This window comes from Canis aureus, chromosome 11, assembly GCF_053574225.1.
Source record: "Canis aureus isolate CA01 chromosome 11, VMU_Caureus_v.1.0, whole genome shotgun sequence".
NCBI classification, from domain to species: domain Eukaryota; kingdom Metazoa; phylum Chordata; class Mammalia; order Carnivora; family Canidae; genus Canis; species Canis aureus.
In genome coordinates, this window is record NC_135621.1 from 59,206,471 (window position 1) to 59,224,295 (window position 17,825).

Consider the following 17,825-nt stretch of genomic DNA (forward strand, 5'->3'; position numbering starts at 1 on the left):
GTTATTTCAAGAACATAATTCCACTATATAGCACATGTATCACACTTCAATTTATTTGCATGTTGTCCCTCTTACTAGTGAACAAAGAGACCATACTTTAATCAGCATCGTATCCTCAGCACCTAGCAGATAGCTTGTGATACAGTGAGCACTCAGGAACTACTCACTAAACTGATCTTTGACTGAACCATTCCTTCAGCCTCCTCACTGAGTACTGTATTTAGACTATGGCAAAACACATCTCAGCTCTGAGTCCCACTCTGGCCCTCCCCAGGCCATGAGTCTCGCCACTGGGCTACGAATCCGTGGAAACAAGAGGATATAATCATTCACTTCCCCTTCTAGATGACACTGAAGCCACCTGGAACTCTAGAATTTCTTGCCCAAATATCTCTAATCCAATTGCAGGGCTTGCACAGGGCTCTTCCCTATGTCTGTCCTGAGGATGGACTATGCTAAAGATGTATATACTGCTGTGCCAAGGACTACTATTGGAAGAGCCTGGATCTTGGACATGCATGCAGGATGTCCACAGGCATGCACATGAGGCCTCTCTGAGACAGTAGAGCTAGGGATGTGGGGAGGAGGTTGGGCTCCACAAAATTCTGATTTAACACTGAATTTATGAATTCTCAATTCCATAAATTCTAAATTTGAATCTTTCTTTTAAAGTCACTATGAAAGTATATTTTTCAAGATAAAAGTTCAGAACATAGTCAACAATTTATTAGTTTGGTTTATAACCTTTAAACATTTAGGCCTTTTGTGCTAAATGAATACTTGCCCTGAGTCTCAGAAATGTCAGAATAAAGTTGATGACTTTCATCAACCTAGTTTTATTAAATATTGAACTAGCAAAAATAGAGCTAAGATAGCACAGGAATAAAATCAGGAAAAAAGAAGAGTATACAGACATACCTCCTTTATTGTGCTTCACTTTACTGCACCTTGTAGATAACTACATTTTTTACAAATGGAAAGTTTATAACAATCTTCTGTTAATCAAATCTATTGGCACCGTTTCCCCAACAGCATTTGCCCACTTTGTGTCTCGGTGTCACATTTCGGTAATTATTGCAATATTTCACTTTCCATTATTACAGTATTTACAATGATCTATGATCAGTGAGTGATCTTTGATGTTGCTATTGTAAATGTTTTGGGGCTGCCACAAGCTGCACCCATGTAATACAGTAAACTAATCAAAAAATATTGTATGTATTTTGACTGCTCCACCAACCACCATGATCCAGGAATTAAATTTAAAATTTTCCACGTAGTCTTTTCCTCTACACCATACCAACTCTCTAAAAGTAGTTAGCTTGGTAATGACTAAATTGAATATTGACAGACATCTCTTAAAATCAATTAAAACCTCAAATATTATTTTTAAACACTGAAACACCATGTTTAGAATGGTACCAATCCATTTCACAAACCCTAAGAGAAGGTCAACTGGTGTTCTGAAAAGAGTACAGTTAAGAACTGATGTTCTTCAGGGCACCTGGCTGGCTCAGTCTATAGAGCATGCCATTTGATTTTGGGGTTATGAATTTAAGCCTCACACTGGATGGAGAGATTACTTTAAAAAAAATAAGTAAATAAAATAAGAAATTTTAAAAATAAAAAAGAATTGCTCTTCCTTTATGAGTTTCCCATATTAATACATGTTATAGAAATTTTTCAGTTAAAATTTTCAGAAATACTCCCATTTGTAGCCACTAGTTTCTGTTCTCTAGGTTCTCAACACTTCTTGTAGCTTAAATAGATATAGATCAGAGAATCAGACAATCACAATGGACTACTCTTATAAACATCAGTCAAATATAAGGCTGTTGGCAAAAATCTCAATATGTTGGATATTATTATCAGGGACATTATTGGAAACCAAACTGAAGTCACTGTATATTCTTTTTTTTTTTTTTAAAGATTTTATTATTTATTTATTTATTTATTTATTTATTTGAGAGAGAGAGAGAGAATGAGCACAAGTAGGAGGTGGCAGAGGGAGAAGGAGACTCCCCACTGAGCAGGGAGTCAAATGCAGGACTCAATCCCAGGATCCTGGGATCATGATGTGAGTCAAAGGCAGACACTTAATCAACTGAGCCACCCAGGCACCTCAGTCACTGCATGTTCTAATACCATACAAAAGCATGGTCTATGACTTGTTCTTACAACCTCAACTCAAGGAAGACATAACATATGGGGAAGGGGCACCTAGGTGGCTCAGTAGTTGAGCATCTGTCTTTGGCTCAGGTTGTGATCCCAGGGTCCTGGGATCGAGTACCACATCAGGCTCCCTGCAGGGAGCCTGCTTCTCCCTCTGCCTATGTCTCTGCCTCTCTTTCTGCATCTCTTATGAATAAAATATCTAAAAAAAAAAAATAACATATGGAGAAAATATTCAATAAAGGTAATTAAATAACAGGACAGAGAAAGAACAAAAGAAAAGAAATAGAAAACAAACTAGAGGAGCCTGGGTCGCCCAGTTGTTTAAGCATCCAACTCTTAATTTCAGCTCAAGTCATGATCCCAGGGTTATGAGATTGAGCCCCATGTGTTGGGCTCTGTGCTGAGCATGGAGCCTGTTAAAACTCTGTTTCTCGGGATGCCTGGGTGGCTTGGTGGCTGAGCATTTGCCTCTGGCTCAGGGCGTGATCCCAGAGTCCCAGGATGGAGTCCCAAACTGGGCTCCCTGCACGGAGCCTGCTTCTCCCTCTGCCTATGTTTCTGCTTCTCTCTCTCTCTCTCTCTCATGAATAAATAAATAAAATCTTTTTATAAAACAACAACAAAAAAAGATTTTGTTTCTCCCTGGGGCACCTAAGTGGCTCAGTTGGTTTCAGCACTGGTCATGATCTCAAGGTTGCAGGATTGGGGATCGAGCCCATGTTGGGCTCCTTGCTTAGTGGGGGTCTGCTGGGGTCTCCCTTTCCTTTTGTCCTTCCCCACCATATTCACACTTGCTCACACACTCTCTCTCTAAATAAAGTAAAACTAAATTCTATAATACCAAGACTAGAGTTCTCAAATTTTAAAAAATTAATAAAATTATAAAATGTTTCATTCACTCCTTTGACATTTTTTTTTTTTTTTTTTTTTTTATGATAGGCACACAGTGAGAGAGAGAGGCAGAGACACAGGCAGAGGGAGAAGCAGGCTCCATGCACCGGGAGCCCGACGTGGGATTCGATCCCGGGTCTCCAGGATCGCGCCCTGGGCCAAAGGCAGGCGCCAAACCGCTGCGCCACCCAGGGATCCCTCCTTTGACATTTAATAAAAACTTATGACATACCAAATCTCTGCTAGGTGCTGGTGATACATAACAAAATCTCTAGCTTCTAACTGCTAACTATTTAGTAGCTGCAGCACTTTAACAATTTGGTAGACATATATGACAGGAAAGAGAGCAACTAACCATGCCAAGAGGCTTCAAAGAGTATTAAAGAATGAATAAAAACTTGATAGGCAAAAAAGGGGAAAAGGGCAGTATACAGGAAAATGATTATTATAAAAATAGAAATAAAATTAAGATCAATAGCTAACAATAATTTAATCTTGCTGTATGCTAAGCATTGTTCACAAATTATCCTATTTGAGGGATCCCTGGGTGGCGCAGCGGTTTGGTGCCTGCCTTTGGCCCAGGGCGCGATCCTGGAGATCCGGGATAGAATCCCACATCGGGCTCCCGGTGCATGGAGCCTGCTTCTCCCTCTACCTGTGTCTCTGCCTCTCTCACTCTCTCTCTCTCTGTGACTATCATAAATAAATTTTTAAAAAAATTATCCTATTTGATTCTCATAACCCTGTGATTCTCCTTTCATCCTGTTTATGAAATGAAAAAATTGAGAAGAAACTTGCTAAAGATCATACAGCCATATAGGGGTGACATCAACAGAGATTATGCAAAACTAAGCTGTGAATGATCATAATTTGTTTGAAGAAACAGAAAAAGGTAGGCATGGCCTAGCACACAATAATACTAATGACAGCAACCAGCACTGAGGATACAGTAGTCAACAAAACAGAAAATAAGTATTATCTGTGTCTTATTAGAGAGTAAGTCTATTCCAGGAAGGAAACATAAATTTTCATCTCATAGATGTAGACTGAGATATGGAAATGCTAAGTAAATTGTTTAAGGTCATATGCTAATAAGTAGTATAGTGAGAATTAAATCCTGTCTGACTTAAAGTCTGACGCAAAGTCCAAATTCATTCTACTTTACCACATTAGCTTTCTATTATTTGTTCACTCAACAGAAGTATATCCAGTACCTACTGTATGTCAAGCATTGTGCTAGGAATAGAGATGAAAGATATAGTCCATGGCTTCAAGAAATTCACAGGTTAGTCACTGGAATCAAACATACCAAGAGCTGCAATACACTGAGATAAATGCTACTACCACCAAAGTACATTCAGAATCTTATGGAAGCACATATGATCACAGATGAGAAAACAACTTGAAGAGAGGCAAGCCCCAAAATAAGACCAGTCAGGGCTACAGCATTAATCCAAAAGTCAGGGGCACATCTAAGAAATATCTGGGCGATAAATCACAAAACTTAGTTAACAAGACTCCAACTATGATTGTATCATAAGAGTATTTTTTTTAAAGAACCAAAAAACAAAAACAAAACTAAGAACTATGAAGCCCAACGAGAACACCCAAGATATCCATACCAAAATTCAAAGTCAATGCCATACTTGGTAAGAAACCCATATATTTTATAAGTCATTTTAGGGTTGCTATAGTTATAAAGTTAGCACAATCTATTTTTGAATGTAATTGAAGTATAACTAACATACAGTGTTATTTAAGTTTCAGGTATAACAATATAATGATAAAACACTCCTATACATTACTCAGTGTTCATGAAGGTTAAGTGTACTCTTGATCCCCTTTATCTATTTCATCCCTCTCTCTCCACTTCCCCTTACTTTTGAATCTTAAACATTCATAGAACTAAGAAACATTTCTCAGTCAACCTCCTCTTTTAGATAAATGGTTTCTTTTAGGTACACTTTACGAAGCTGCTTCTCAGGAAATATTTAAGGAGAATATACATACCATGTGTCATTTAATTTTTGTCATTATTAATTTTTTTAATTAAAAAATTATTTTCATAATAGAGGACTTCTAAAGTTCCTTCAAACCCAAGATTCTAAAAGAAGAAAAACCATAACAGGTATATATCATAACTGTCAAGTATTTCGAATATAGATCTCTATGGTTATCTAATGGAGTTGAATCACATCATTGTTCTGATACCATTAACAATTTTCTCATATATCCTATATCCATATTTTCAACTGCTTAGGTAATATCAATACGCTTTTTTAAATTTTAGGATTATGAAATTCACTATAATGTTATTTCTTAAAATTTCATAGCAAGTAACATTTGAAATGGGTTACACAACTGCATGACATCTCAAACAGAGAAATGATTATTTTTACTGTCACCAAGCCCTATGTCTGATAACTAGCACAAAGAAAGAAAGATTTCATTTGGCTGAAGTATGAAAATGCCCTGCGGCATGCAGAAGAGCTGGCCCATCATTCCCAATCTCTAAAGAGCTTCCCCTTCCCGTTAGTTAAAGAGGACTGATGCCATGTCACAAGCTCTTAAAGAGATTCTTTGATTTAAGGAGCTAGTCGATGAAATCCAGGATTCATCTCTAAATGCAGGGAAACCCAAGTCAGCGAACAGACTCCGAAATTATAAGGCAGTGTTGGTAAACTGGCATGAAGAAGTCAATGTAAACAATGTCCAAATGCCAAATCCAAAGCCGCTAATCAATATTCTTACTTTTAGTAAATACTGTAAATGAAAAAAAAAATCTATAGGCCTTCTATAATAAAATCGTATGTCACAACTAAAAGCAGGAATATAAGAGTGGCAGGCCAATGTAACTATAAGTACATAAAAGATTTCCACTTTAGCCAAGATCTAGAGTATCAGGAACCAAATTTACCCTCCTGCCTGAAACAACTGGAAAAAAAAGTACAAAATATATCAAGTGTTTTTCAAGGCAAGGGTTATTAGGCAACACAGGACAGTAGATTCCTGATAGATGGGAAACACACAAGATGAATCCTTGACTGTCCCAACTTATTACCTTGAAAGAGTTCCTAGGCTATAGAGCAGAGATGGAGAACCCAGGCAATGAGGTGAGATGCAACTTAAGCTAGAAACAACAAGATGACTATCATACATAAAGCAAGGTAACGAAGAGTAGAAAGGTTCACGGAAAAATCCAGAGATCTACAGAGGGTATCCCTCAAGTCTTGAGTACTCATTAGTATATACATGTGAGGAAGCTACCCAAGAACAGTGAAAAAAACACCAAAAAAGGATTAGAGGGAACACCACCCAGGGTTCATACAGGTCCAGGAATAGTTTCTGTTTTCACCACCCAAAGTACTGAGATGGGTTTTGCCAACAAAGTGACAAAGTGGTACTACTTGATACAACTTAAAAGCAGGATCTAAAAAGATCAAACTGTTTCCAAGAAATTTAGTTATCCCAGAACAAGGCTCAAGAATACCTAATGAAAAAAAAAAAAAAAAACCTAATGAAATACAAAAATATCCAGCACCCAAAAAGGGAAAACTCCAAATGTCTAACATCCAATCAAAAATTACCAGGCATTCAAAAGCAAACATACACAATCCTTCATAAGAACAAGAATCAATCAAAACCAATCTAGAAATTATACAGACAGAATGGAAAGAAACATTAATCCAGTTATAACTATATTCCATTTGTCAAGAAGCTACAGAAAAGACAAAGCATGAAAGGTATAGAAATGGGAGATATAAAAAAGGACCGGATTTCTAGAATAAAACTGTAATGTCTGAAATAAAACATATGGACACAATTAACCGTAAATTTTAAACACTATAGAAAAAAAGATTAATGAAGTCGGAGACATAGCAAAATTATCCAAAATGAAGCAGAGAAGCCTGAAAAAAATTGAACAGAACATCAGTAAACATCAAGCAGCCTGATTTACATGTAGCTGGACTTCCCAAAGGGCAAGTGGGGGCAGGAAAAATACACAAACACACACTTAAATATTCTCACATAAATATATATTTTTTAAAATAATGACCAAAACTTTCTGAATTTGTTAAAAACTACACACCCATAGATCCAAGAAACTCAACGAACTCCAAGCAAAACAAACATGAAGAAAAAAGTATATAGTTTCATTTAGGAAGGGTTCTCACTCACAAACTCTGTAAACAAATTTAATCTAGAAATGACTTAGACTAAGATTAATTTTTAGGTTACCTTACTAGGTACAGTCTCAACTGACAAGAGAATACATTAATTAAATCAAACACTAACTTGAGTAAAGTACTTAACAGAAATCCTAATGATTTTAAAGTTATAGCAAAATGCAGCTTTAACAACAATGTATATTTTGTTGCTCTACTAAGTAAATAATTCATCAAAAAAAATTTATTCTGGCAAATTATTTTTTAAAAAGCTAATGCCTATTCCTCTTTTTCTTAATTTTCTTTTCCTTTAATTTATATAGGTCATTCAGCACAGAATTAGGACACTGAAAAAGTTTTAAAGAAACTGAGAGGTGGAACTGAAAACAGAAGCAGATCTGAGGTTTGGAATGGAGCTAGTCCTCCCCTACAAAAAAAAAAAAAAAAAAAACCCTGGCAACCACTATTTTGAAACACCATTACTTTCAAAATATACATATGTATTTTTGAATATAAAACTGCACTCAATGTGAAAACAAGCTTAAGTGTCTGTTTTTAGCACCTCAGTTCACTATTCAGTACTCAAAAAAAATGGAAGTGTTTTTTGGAAAAAGAATAATTCAAGTAAGTGGAAAACAAGGGGCGCCTGGCTGGCTCAGTCAGTAGAGCATGAGACTCTCAATCTCAGGGTCAAGAGTTCAAGCCTCACGTTGGGCATGAAATCTACTTTAAAAATAAACAACGAAAGAAAGTGGAAAACTAAAGTAATGTATTTTCCTAGTTTGTAAAAATTCCTTTTTTTAGGGCTCAGAATACAATTTCAAGATTTTCTGTCTAAAAACAAGAGACAGGAACAAATTCTGAGTATCTACTCTAATGGCTACCCTTCCTGTCATGTGGGTTTCCTAAAACAGAAGTCAATTTAATTATTCTACCATTCTGCTTAGGGAATGGTGGGATACTTCAAAGATAAAAAATAGTTCCAGTGGGAGAGCTGCCAAAAATATATTTACTATCCCTGGAAATAATTAATGTCGACATTCCTTTTTCCTTTCTAAAAGAAAAAAATACATACACATTTAGTGACTATATATATATATTTTTTTGGTTTTATTTTATACAAATAAAACACCTTCAGAAAGCATATAGTAGTATAATACTTCCCTGTAGGATCAACACATACATGAAAAACAGCACACAAATCTCTCTAAGCACACAGACTACAAATATTTCTGAGCACACAGACTAAGTTACCACTGCAACATTGATGAACTTGACTTCTACCTCTTTTAAATAAGAAATCTAAAAAGAAACGTAATTTCCTACAACATACAGAAATAATATTTTGTTATTAGCCTATTAACAATAGACTTATTCCTTAGTAACAATTATTCACTGATAATGCACTGAAGTGCCTCAGGTATAAAAGGTAAGAATGCCTTGAAATTGGAAGTTCCAAACTACTCACTCATGTAATCAGATTCTTTTCAAGAGAGAAGGCTAAATACACATTATTTTGAGCACAACTATAACAATTCAGAGTTTGTACTTAGAAAACCTACACTGATGTACTTGGAATGCATGTAGCCCAATATCTATAATGATACAAATGGTATTTATTTCGCTGACCTAGCTACCAATAGGATTTTGACATTCAATTCCCATCCTAAAAACACTTTCCTACTTAACACAAACCCAGCACCATAAACTTAAAAGACAAAGATCTGCCTACTAAATCATTATCTAGCTGTCATCACGAAGTCAGTAACCCGCATTTCACAAGTAGCCTTAAAAATACCTTAAAATGACCTCCCAAATCTTAATCACATGATTGATGTGATGATCATCTCATCAGACTTGAGTTACTGTACCCATTTAAAATTACTCGCTACAGCAACAGTTCCGACCAATCAGAACTGCTATTTGAGATTCTCTCTTCTGAAATCTGTTCTTACTTCACCGGTTTCAAAATCTGAGTCACTTATTTTTAGACACAAAGGTTAATAAGAAGCATTTCTGCATCAAATACACATAACTGCACAGGAAAGGCTTTATCCTCCCCGCCCCCCCCCCCCCGGCCCCACCACCACCACCACTCCCCTTAGGAAACTATTATTTTCTCTCTCTCTCTTTTTACCAAATTATCAGAGGACAATGTGGTTTGGATTTCAGCACTGAAGACAATTAGGTGACAATACACGGTTGGCAGAATGAAACATTATAAAGTTCCGCAATATTAACAGGCATTAATCACTGAGGTCGTGATGAAACGGGCCGCTGGGGCACGCAAGACCATCACGCCTTTCCGCGGTCCAATTCTTAAGCCACCGGGATTCTTTTCAGCCCAAGAGCCAAAATCAGGAGCTTACACATAAAGTTTCCAGGATGCCCCCCTTTTTCAACGAAAACAAGCTGCCTAGAAAAGAAAAGAACACTTACATTTGGAGCATGACCTGGTTCAGGAACACCCCGTCCACCAAAGCCACATACTCGTCCAGGTTGGTCCCATTTCCTGCAGCCAGGGGTCCAAACGTTTTAACCTAGAACAGAAGGCTCGTTAAGGACACGAACGCCCACCTCCATCCCTGCGGCCGCAGATAATGCAGCAAAACATACAACAAATAACACCCTACTTACCCAAGTGACCAAGGGGCTGGTCATGAACTGCTCCAGAAGGGGGGTAAAAATCTCGTTCTCCATTTTACAGATAATGTATTTGAGAAAAAGGGGAACTACCACACACACACACACACACACACACACACACACACACAAAATAGATATATATACGCCTAAGGGGATGGATGGGTCGCTAAACGTTGAAGAAGTAAGTAGGAATCAATGAAAGTCCATTTCTGGCCCAGGAAGAAAATCCCATCGTGGAGGGGAGACAAACTCTCCCTCCCCCCAAAAAACACCCCAGAGGGGAACGAGCCCCAGACCCGAGAAGCGGCTTCGACAGCAGCCACGAGCGGCAGCCTGCGCTGGAAATGTCTGTACCGGGCGAGGAGGGGCAGAGAAAAGGCATCTGGAGGAGGAGGAGGAGGAGGAGGAGGAGGAGGAGGAAGGGAAAGGGGGCTGGAGCAGCGAGACAAAAAGCCCGTCGAGGCTGCCCAGCTCCTGCAGGAGCCGGACCAGCGAGGCTGCCCGCGGCGACTCACCCCCAACGCGGGCTAAATGGGACGCCGCGTCGGGGCCCCCGAGCCGCGGCCGGCCTCCACCCCCGCGTCGCGCTCCGCGCCCTGCAGCCGCCAGCGGGCATGGAGCCGCGCGGACCCGCGGAGCCTCCCCTGCCCGCAGCCCCTCACCGACGACGGGCAGGGCTCGCCCCTTCCCCCCGAGCCCACACCATCCCTCCGCGCCCGCAGGCCTCGCCTCCAGCCCCCTTCCCCTCCCGGGGGGCGTGGGGGCTCGAATGTGCGTCCCTAAGCCCCCAGCCTCCTAAGCCCCGCAGCCTCCGCGGCGCGCCTCCGGGAAGCCCGGGCACCGAGTCAGCGCCGCGCTCCAGCCGCCCCCTCCGCCCTCTCTGGAGGAGCCGGAGCAACGGCCTCAGAGCCGCAGTGCCGCAGCACACCCCGGCCCCGCCGCCCAGCCGGAGCCGCCGGCCCGCCGTCAAAGGGAGCGCGCTTCTCCCTCCGCGCCCGTATCCTTCCGCCGACTCCCCGCCCCTCCCGCGCCGCAGCCTCTGGATTGTGGGAGAAGAAAACCGCTGCATGGGCGCGCCCCCGAGTGCGAGCGCGCGCGCGCCCCCGGGGCCGGCCCCGCCGCCGCCCAGATTTTGGCGGCGGGCGCGGGCGTGTGCGCGGGCGTGTGCGCGGGCGTGTGCGCGGGCGCGGGCGTGTGCGCGCGCTCGCTGCAGCTGCTGCGGTGCCCCGCGCCCCGCTCGCGCCGGGGACGGCTGCCAGGGCGTGGGGGCGGGGGCTGCAGGCTCGGCCGCTCGTGCCTCCTTACGCTGTGTTTCCTCCCCGAGCGCCCGCTTTGATGTGCGAAGGAGAGAGAACGAAATCCTTCCCCTTTAAACGGGAGGGATGCCGGCAGCCCTTTCTCGGACCCTTGGACTGGGTCTGTTGAGCGGGCTCTTGGCCCGCAAAGCGGAGCAGGAAAACTCAATGCAGCAAAGAGCACAACGGGGATCTGAGCCGCAAACTTGGTTTTGTTTGTGTGTGTGTTTGTTCTTTTTACCTCCTCTCCCTAAAAAATAAATAAATAAATAAATAAATAAATAAATAAATAAATAAATAAATAAATAAATAAAAATCCAGGTCACTCAAGCATGAATGCTCTTCAAAGTTGCAAGGGAATGCAGTAGGATTTTTAAATAACCAAAGCTGTCCTTCAACACGTTGGTATTCCCTGGCTGGAGCAAACGTGATTCAGACATTGTGTTGGACTATTTGGCTATTGAAGAAGGAAAAAAAAAAAAAAATCCCAAACAAGATCAAGAGCTACTAAAAGGAGACATTTGGAAGTCAGCCAAGATGGGTGACAAACATTACATATTTGTCATAAATCTCTATGCTATGCACGACTGGGATCATTAAAGTAATTTTAACAGTTCCCCAGCAAAATCCAATGTTACTCCTCATTTTGAAGGAACATACAAATCTTTTCTCTGGGACAAAATGGGCACATAAAACAAAAAAATTTTTTGGAGAAAATAAATGTAGTATTGCGGTTTTGCAGTGTGTGTGCTTTTACATTTACGTAAATATCTACTTTGAGTACTTATCTGATATTTTAAAGTAGCAGGAAAAAATGTTTTATAACACTAAGAAACAGCAACATTTCTTAATCCGGTAACTGAGAGCCTGGGCTCTAGAGTCTTCCTGCCTGCTTTAAATCCAGGCTCTGATACTTACCAGTTGTGTGAGGCTAGGCAAGTTAGTGAACCTCTCTGTGTTTCACTCTCTTCATGTATAAAGCAGGGATAAAAATAGGGTTAAATTAAATGGCAACCTATAGTAAATGCTCCACAAAAGTAATTGAGGTTTTCACCATTATTCTCCCCAAATGAAGAATCTTTAAGAAAAAAACCTGAAATATAACTTCTCTTCCTTTAGTTAGAGGAGAAACCATCTTGCTGTGGAGACCAGAGAAATGCCTTCCAAAATCATCTTAACTGAAATTAGGATGCATTCATGTGGCACTTTGCAAGGTATGTATGAAGTAGAACCTTGCATTGCCTGCACCACTATACAGCTTTGGGTCATCCTGGTTGCTAGCAATCTTTTCCTTTTGCTCTTGATGACTCTTTCTTAATCACAGTCCTTTATTTGGACATGCAGAGAGAGAGAGAGAGAGAGAGCTGGCACCAAGAATAAAGCATGACTTTCAGAGCAGCCCAATGCCTGACATGCCCACCTCCCTTTCTAATCCCTCGGCAGCATGACCAAGCTACATGGAAGTGTTCATGCCTATACTGGGGTTTATCTTCAGACAGACCCACCTGCTTCAGCCATAGATGAAAAACTCATAAAGTATTAATACCAAGTACAATAAGTTAGGGGCATTTTGGACAGTGATGACTGGAGTGTTAACACATTAAGATAGAATTTGTATTCGGTTTACATGTAGTAGCTAGCCTTCACAAATCTGGATTCCCCTCTACAGCCAAATGGCCCCAGATGCTTCCTGGTCTATCTTTAGCTTTTACACACACACACACACACACACACACACACTCAACAAAGAAACATGAGGAGTTAATTGTAAAAACAGGAAGCTTTAGACCAGACTGAGGTCTGGAGTAACTTATTTGAAAACCTACCAATTCACAATTCCCTAGTTTAACAGCAGCCTTAGAAATGCTTTATAATATCTCAAGAGTACAATCAGGAAACTTCTTTGTCTGGCACAAAAGGGATTGTACGTTATACACTATTTAATGGTCTTCAATTTGCAACATCCTGTAAGATTAAATCCAAAAGTTTCCTATCTTCCTTTCACTTAGGAAGAGATTACTCAAGATTTCTTCCAGGTATTTTTTTTTTTTGGACTTGATAGTCATTTATTTATCCTGAATTCATCCTTTCTTAGAATGTTAAATCCAACAGGAAAGGCCTTTGGAAAAATCATACCCATCTGACTAGGGCCCAAGTTACTTGCTCTGCTCTTTTCTGATCAGAAGTTAAATGTTTGGAATGGACCATGATCTCATTTAGAAGTCACTAGAGAAAGATTCTCTCCCTTGTACTATGATTGAGGTTTCCCCTGAGGTTACACATATGTAATACTACCTGTATACCCAGAGCACCCCATGTTAACCTTCATCTTGATCTACTATAGGAAGTGATAGATTCACCCCAAACACATATTGGGTGACACATACTTACAGAGCTAGTCACATGCACAAGCTACCACAATGAAAGTAACACAAATACAACAGCAGGATGGCACCATTGTTTATAATTGCCCCAAAATGGAAACAACCCAAATGTCCGTCAACTGATAAATGAATAAATGAAATGTATTATATCAATACAGTAGAATATTTTGGCAATAAAAAAGAATAAAGTATGATATGTGCTACAACATGGATGAATCCTGAAAACATTAAACTAAGTTTAAAGAAACCGGTCACGAGGTACCACATATTGTACGATTCCATTGATATGAAATGTCCAGAAGAGACTAATCTGTATAGACAAAAAGTAGATTAGTGGTTGCCTAGATCTGGGGCAGTTGGGAGGAAACGAGGTTGGTGGCTTAGGGATATAGGGTTTCTTTTTGACAAAATGAAAATATTCTAAAGTGATAGATGCACAGTTCTGTGAATATACTAAAAATCCTTGAACTGGACACCTTACGTGGTTGAATTGTCAATTAATTCTCAGAAAAAGCTGTTTTAAAAAAAGACTGGCACCATTGCTTCATGAATATTTAAAAAGAAATGACTTCAAGAAATCCAATCCGTAGGGCACCTGGGTGGCTCAGTCAGTTAAGTGTCTGCCTTCGGCTCAGGTCCCAGGGATTCCTGCGATCAAGCCCCAAGTCGAGCTCCCTGTTTAGTGAAGAGCCTGCTTCTCCCTCTCCCCTCTGCTTGTGCTCTCTCTCTCACTCAAATAAATAACTTTTTTTAAAAAAAGAAATCCAATCTCATACACTTTTCAACAGGGTCTTCAAGCCCTCTTGATCTAACTAATAAGATTTTAAACTCACCTAAGATCATAGAAGGCATATGTCTTAATTATCTAACATGGTTTTAAGAGAAACGTTATCTAATAAGAGATAAGAATTAGACATGTGGTTTCACTTCTTTGAGCATCAGTTAAGCATCAATTTCCTCAACTGTAAAATGAACATACTAGCTTTGTTTCTCCCTGGGCATCTGCTTAGACAGTGGATTTGCTCTATGCCATGTGTAAACTGCAGAGGGAAGGAAACTTGGAGAGAGACAATGGGGCAGAAAGAGGGGTCCTCCTTTCAGCCCACTTTCAGGGGCTCCTCTCAAATGCCCTCATGCTGTGCTGCAAACAAAATGAATCATCACCAATTCACCATTATATTCCAGGCTACCACACCTATCTGAACTAGTCTTTTCTGCTTCCTCACCAGGCCGACTCCCATTCGTCGTTCAGGATTCTAGCTCCACTCTCTGTGAAGCATTCCTCTTCCTCCGGTTGAGTTGACCACTTCCTCTCTTGCGCCTTGCACAGTATCTAACCTCCTTTTATCCTCTCTAACTTGCTCTGAATGGCACGTATTTGCTGACTTGCTCTTCTGAGTAAATTGGGGAACTCTTGGAGACTAGCATTTTGAAACTCATCTTTGTGCCTCTGGCATTTAGGGCAGTGCCTTGCCATTATGGGCACTTTAGTCAATATGTCAAAGAGTCTTTTTTCAACCATGGTGACCAGTTTAAATTCCTAACAATTGGCAAGAGCTCACAGCAGAGCAACTTCTGAGGACTATTCTAATTAACTTAATGACCTAGAGGAGGCATAGGCAGGCAATTACTGCTTGCTAGTGATTTTGAAGAAGTAAAAAGACACTGAGATCATAAAATAAATGGCTTTTGAGCTAGGTTTTTTCCAAGTCTATATAATTTTTTTTTTTTGGAGAAAAGCTTAGGAACATACTTCTTTTATTTCTTAGCAGCACATAATGGTATTTGTCCTTTTTAGCACCCAAACTGTGTTTCACTTGTTACCATTTTGATGCACATCCTCTAGAAAGATGTTATTGTCTAAGCTTTATTGGACAGCATATTCTGAACAGAAATTGACCTTTATTAAAGAAATACATCCTCGGGATGCCTGGGTGGCTCAGTGGTTGAGCGTCTGCCTTTGGCTCAGGTCGTGATCCCGGGGTCCTGGGATCGAGTCCTGCATCGGGCTCCCCACAGAGAGCCTACTTCTCCCTCTATGTCTCTGCCTCTCTCTCTGTGTCTCTCATGAATAAATAAAATCTTTAAAAAAAAAGAAGAAAAAAGAAATACGTCCTCATAATCGACCTAAATGACTGTGTTGTGCTTTTAATACAATTATGCCTTCACAGGCTCTTAAGAAGTGCATGAGCATTTGACCTACATTCACAGGCCCAACTTTTTAATTTTACGTTGAATGGCTTTTAGTATTTGTTGCTGACAACATCGATAGTTCCCATTTTAATTTGCTGCTTCTCATGTCCTGTGTGCAGGGAATTCATAGATTGTTAAAACAGCCTAAAAGAATTAATAGTTTTTGAGTGAGAACCTGATGGGCTCTCTTAGGGGAAAAATCCATGAATTTGTGGTATGCCTAAAAATATCTCTTGATGTAATGTTTCTTTTTTCTTTCAGTTTCTTGGTCTTACCTAGGTGAGGTGGTGCTACCCTATTTCTTTAACTAGTTTGCTGTGATAGGACATGAAATAATCTTGTAAATTAATGGTCATTCACCAGGTATTTCCACAGTATGACTGTCCTATCATGTGATGAGTTCCTTGTATGTTTATGGTTCCCCCTTTAATTCCTTAATCCCATGCCACAGATGGTGACTCATTCCAACTTCCAATGCTACTGATGGAAAGCTACAAAGCAAATGGAAACCTGAAAAGAAAAAATAAGAAGTGTAGAAAAGGGCGAATATTATAAAATGTACTTTTAAAAGGTGAAAAAGTCATTCTCTTATTCTGACTGTAAGCCTACTCCCAACCTCTACTTTCTAGCAGTTTACATCTTCAAGACAGACAACAGCAGTAACTGGTTAAAACAGAAACTAGCCAATGTTAGAAGAAATGATGGATCATTAATAAAATAGAAACCAGAAAGTAGGTTTCTACATAAAGCACTGGTGCTTTTAGGCTACTGAAGATAAATGTGGGCTAAAACAATTAAATACTTCTAATCCTGGAAAAAAATGGAGATCTGCTCTCGTACCAAAAAATACAAAGTAAAAAAATGATAGCCATTACAAATAAGGAAATATGAAGATGTTTTATTTCCTTCTATTGAATGACAGTAGGAAGTTATATAAAAATGTTTATACTGATATGAGACTATGTATTTGCTGTTCTGCTGTTGAAAGTGAAAGTTCACATGAAACTTAAATTATTTAACGTGAATGTCTTTATTTCCTAATTTTCAGTCAATATGTGTCAATTGAATGTTTTCAAATATTAGCTTGAGAAGAGTTCTCAAATTCAATTTTATTTTATAAAATTTGTAATTAAAATATCAGGCCGGGGGAATTTTAATATTTGTATTTAAATATTTGGTTTCTTAAACTAAGGCAGCAATGTAAAATATTCAGTTACATGGAGCTAAATATGTCTCATATTTTTTATATTACCTTATTTTCTTGTTATGAAAATAATACATTTCATTGCCATACTTGGAAAGATCAACAACATAAAGGAAAAAAAAAACAAAAAAATCAAACCTCTAATTCTACCTCTCAGAGATTAATATATCGTTGCATTTATTTCACACTATTTTCAAAAACTGTACCACTCTTACACCACCATTAGAAAATATAACAATAATCAAAATTTGAATATACCTCTCAGCTTACATTAATCAATAAATGGAAACCAAATACGTTTTTATTTTTATTTTATAAATGGACTTTTTTTAAACTTAAATTTTATTTTAAGTAAACTCTATGCCCAACATGGGACTTGAACTCATGACCCTGAGATCAAGAGTCCCATGCTCTACCAACTGAGCCAGCCAGGAACCCCCCAAATGCATTTTTAATAATGGTAGTCATCATATGTTAGATTTGTAGAACTTCCAGCTTACCAGTTTTTAAAACATCAAACCTCAAATTCCCACAACCATATCTAAACTTGACTAATACATCTTGCAAAGGAATAAAACTGTATTCTTTGAGTTTAGAATAAAACTAAGATTAGGAGTTCTATATTTGTCAGTGCATTCTCATTTTTTCATTAATCAATATTTTTTGAGTTACCATATGTGCAAGATAGCATATTGAACACACAAGACACAGAGAAGATTGTATCTAAATGAGGCCAACAGAAATAAAATGGCAAATATATCATTCAATCAATTATTTAAGCTTTTTCTGTAAAAGGCCAGGTAGCAAATATTTTAGGCTTCACAGGCCTTAGGGTCTCTGTTGCAACTAATCACCTCTACCATAGTACCAT

The 17,825-nt window shown here is 39.3% G+C and overlaps 1 protein-coding gene and 2 non-coding genes across 15 annotated transcripts in view; 1 reads left to right on the forward strand and 2 right to left on the reverse strand.

The window, feature by feature from the left end:
* CCDC88A (coiled-coil and HOOK domain protein 88A) overlaps positions 1 to 10,828 on the reverse strand; it is a 139,706-nt gene extending 128,878 nt beyond the window's left edge. For 4 of the 13 annotated variants that reach the window (XM_077915429.1, XM_077915430.1, XM_077915428.1 and 1 more), the window contains exons 1-2: positions 9,870 to 10,828; positions 9,672 to 9,772 (exon numbers count right to left, since the gene is read on the reverse strand). In XM_077915429.1, the coding sequence (XP_077771555.1) occupies positions 9,672 to 9,772; positions 9,870 to 9,932 (164 nt within the window). In that variant the 5' untranslated portion in view covers positions 9,933 to 10,828. The remainder of the gene's footprint in view (positions 1 to 9,671; positions 9,773 to 9,869) is intronic. The other 9 variants (XM_077915432.1, XM_077915434.1, XM_077915431.1 and 6 more) reach the window with 3 other exon arrangements.
* On the forward strand, positions 7,877 to 7,949 carry TRNAE-CUC (transfer RNA glutamic acid (anticodon CUC)). Its single transcript has one exon. It is a non-coding gene; the product is annotated as a tRNA-Glu (tRNA).
* A 6,487-nt stretch (positions 10,829 to 17,315) lies between the features above and the next one.
* Positions 17,316 to 17,388, reverse strand: TRNAK-CUU (transfer RNA lysine (anticodon CUU)). The gene has a single exon. It is a non-coding gene; the product is annotated as a tRNA-Lys (tRNA).
* Between the last annotated feature and the right edge of the window lie 437 nt (positions 17,389 to 17,825).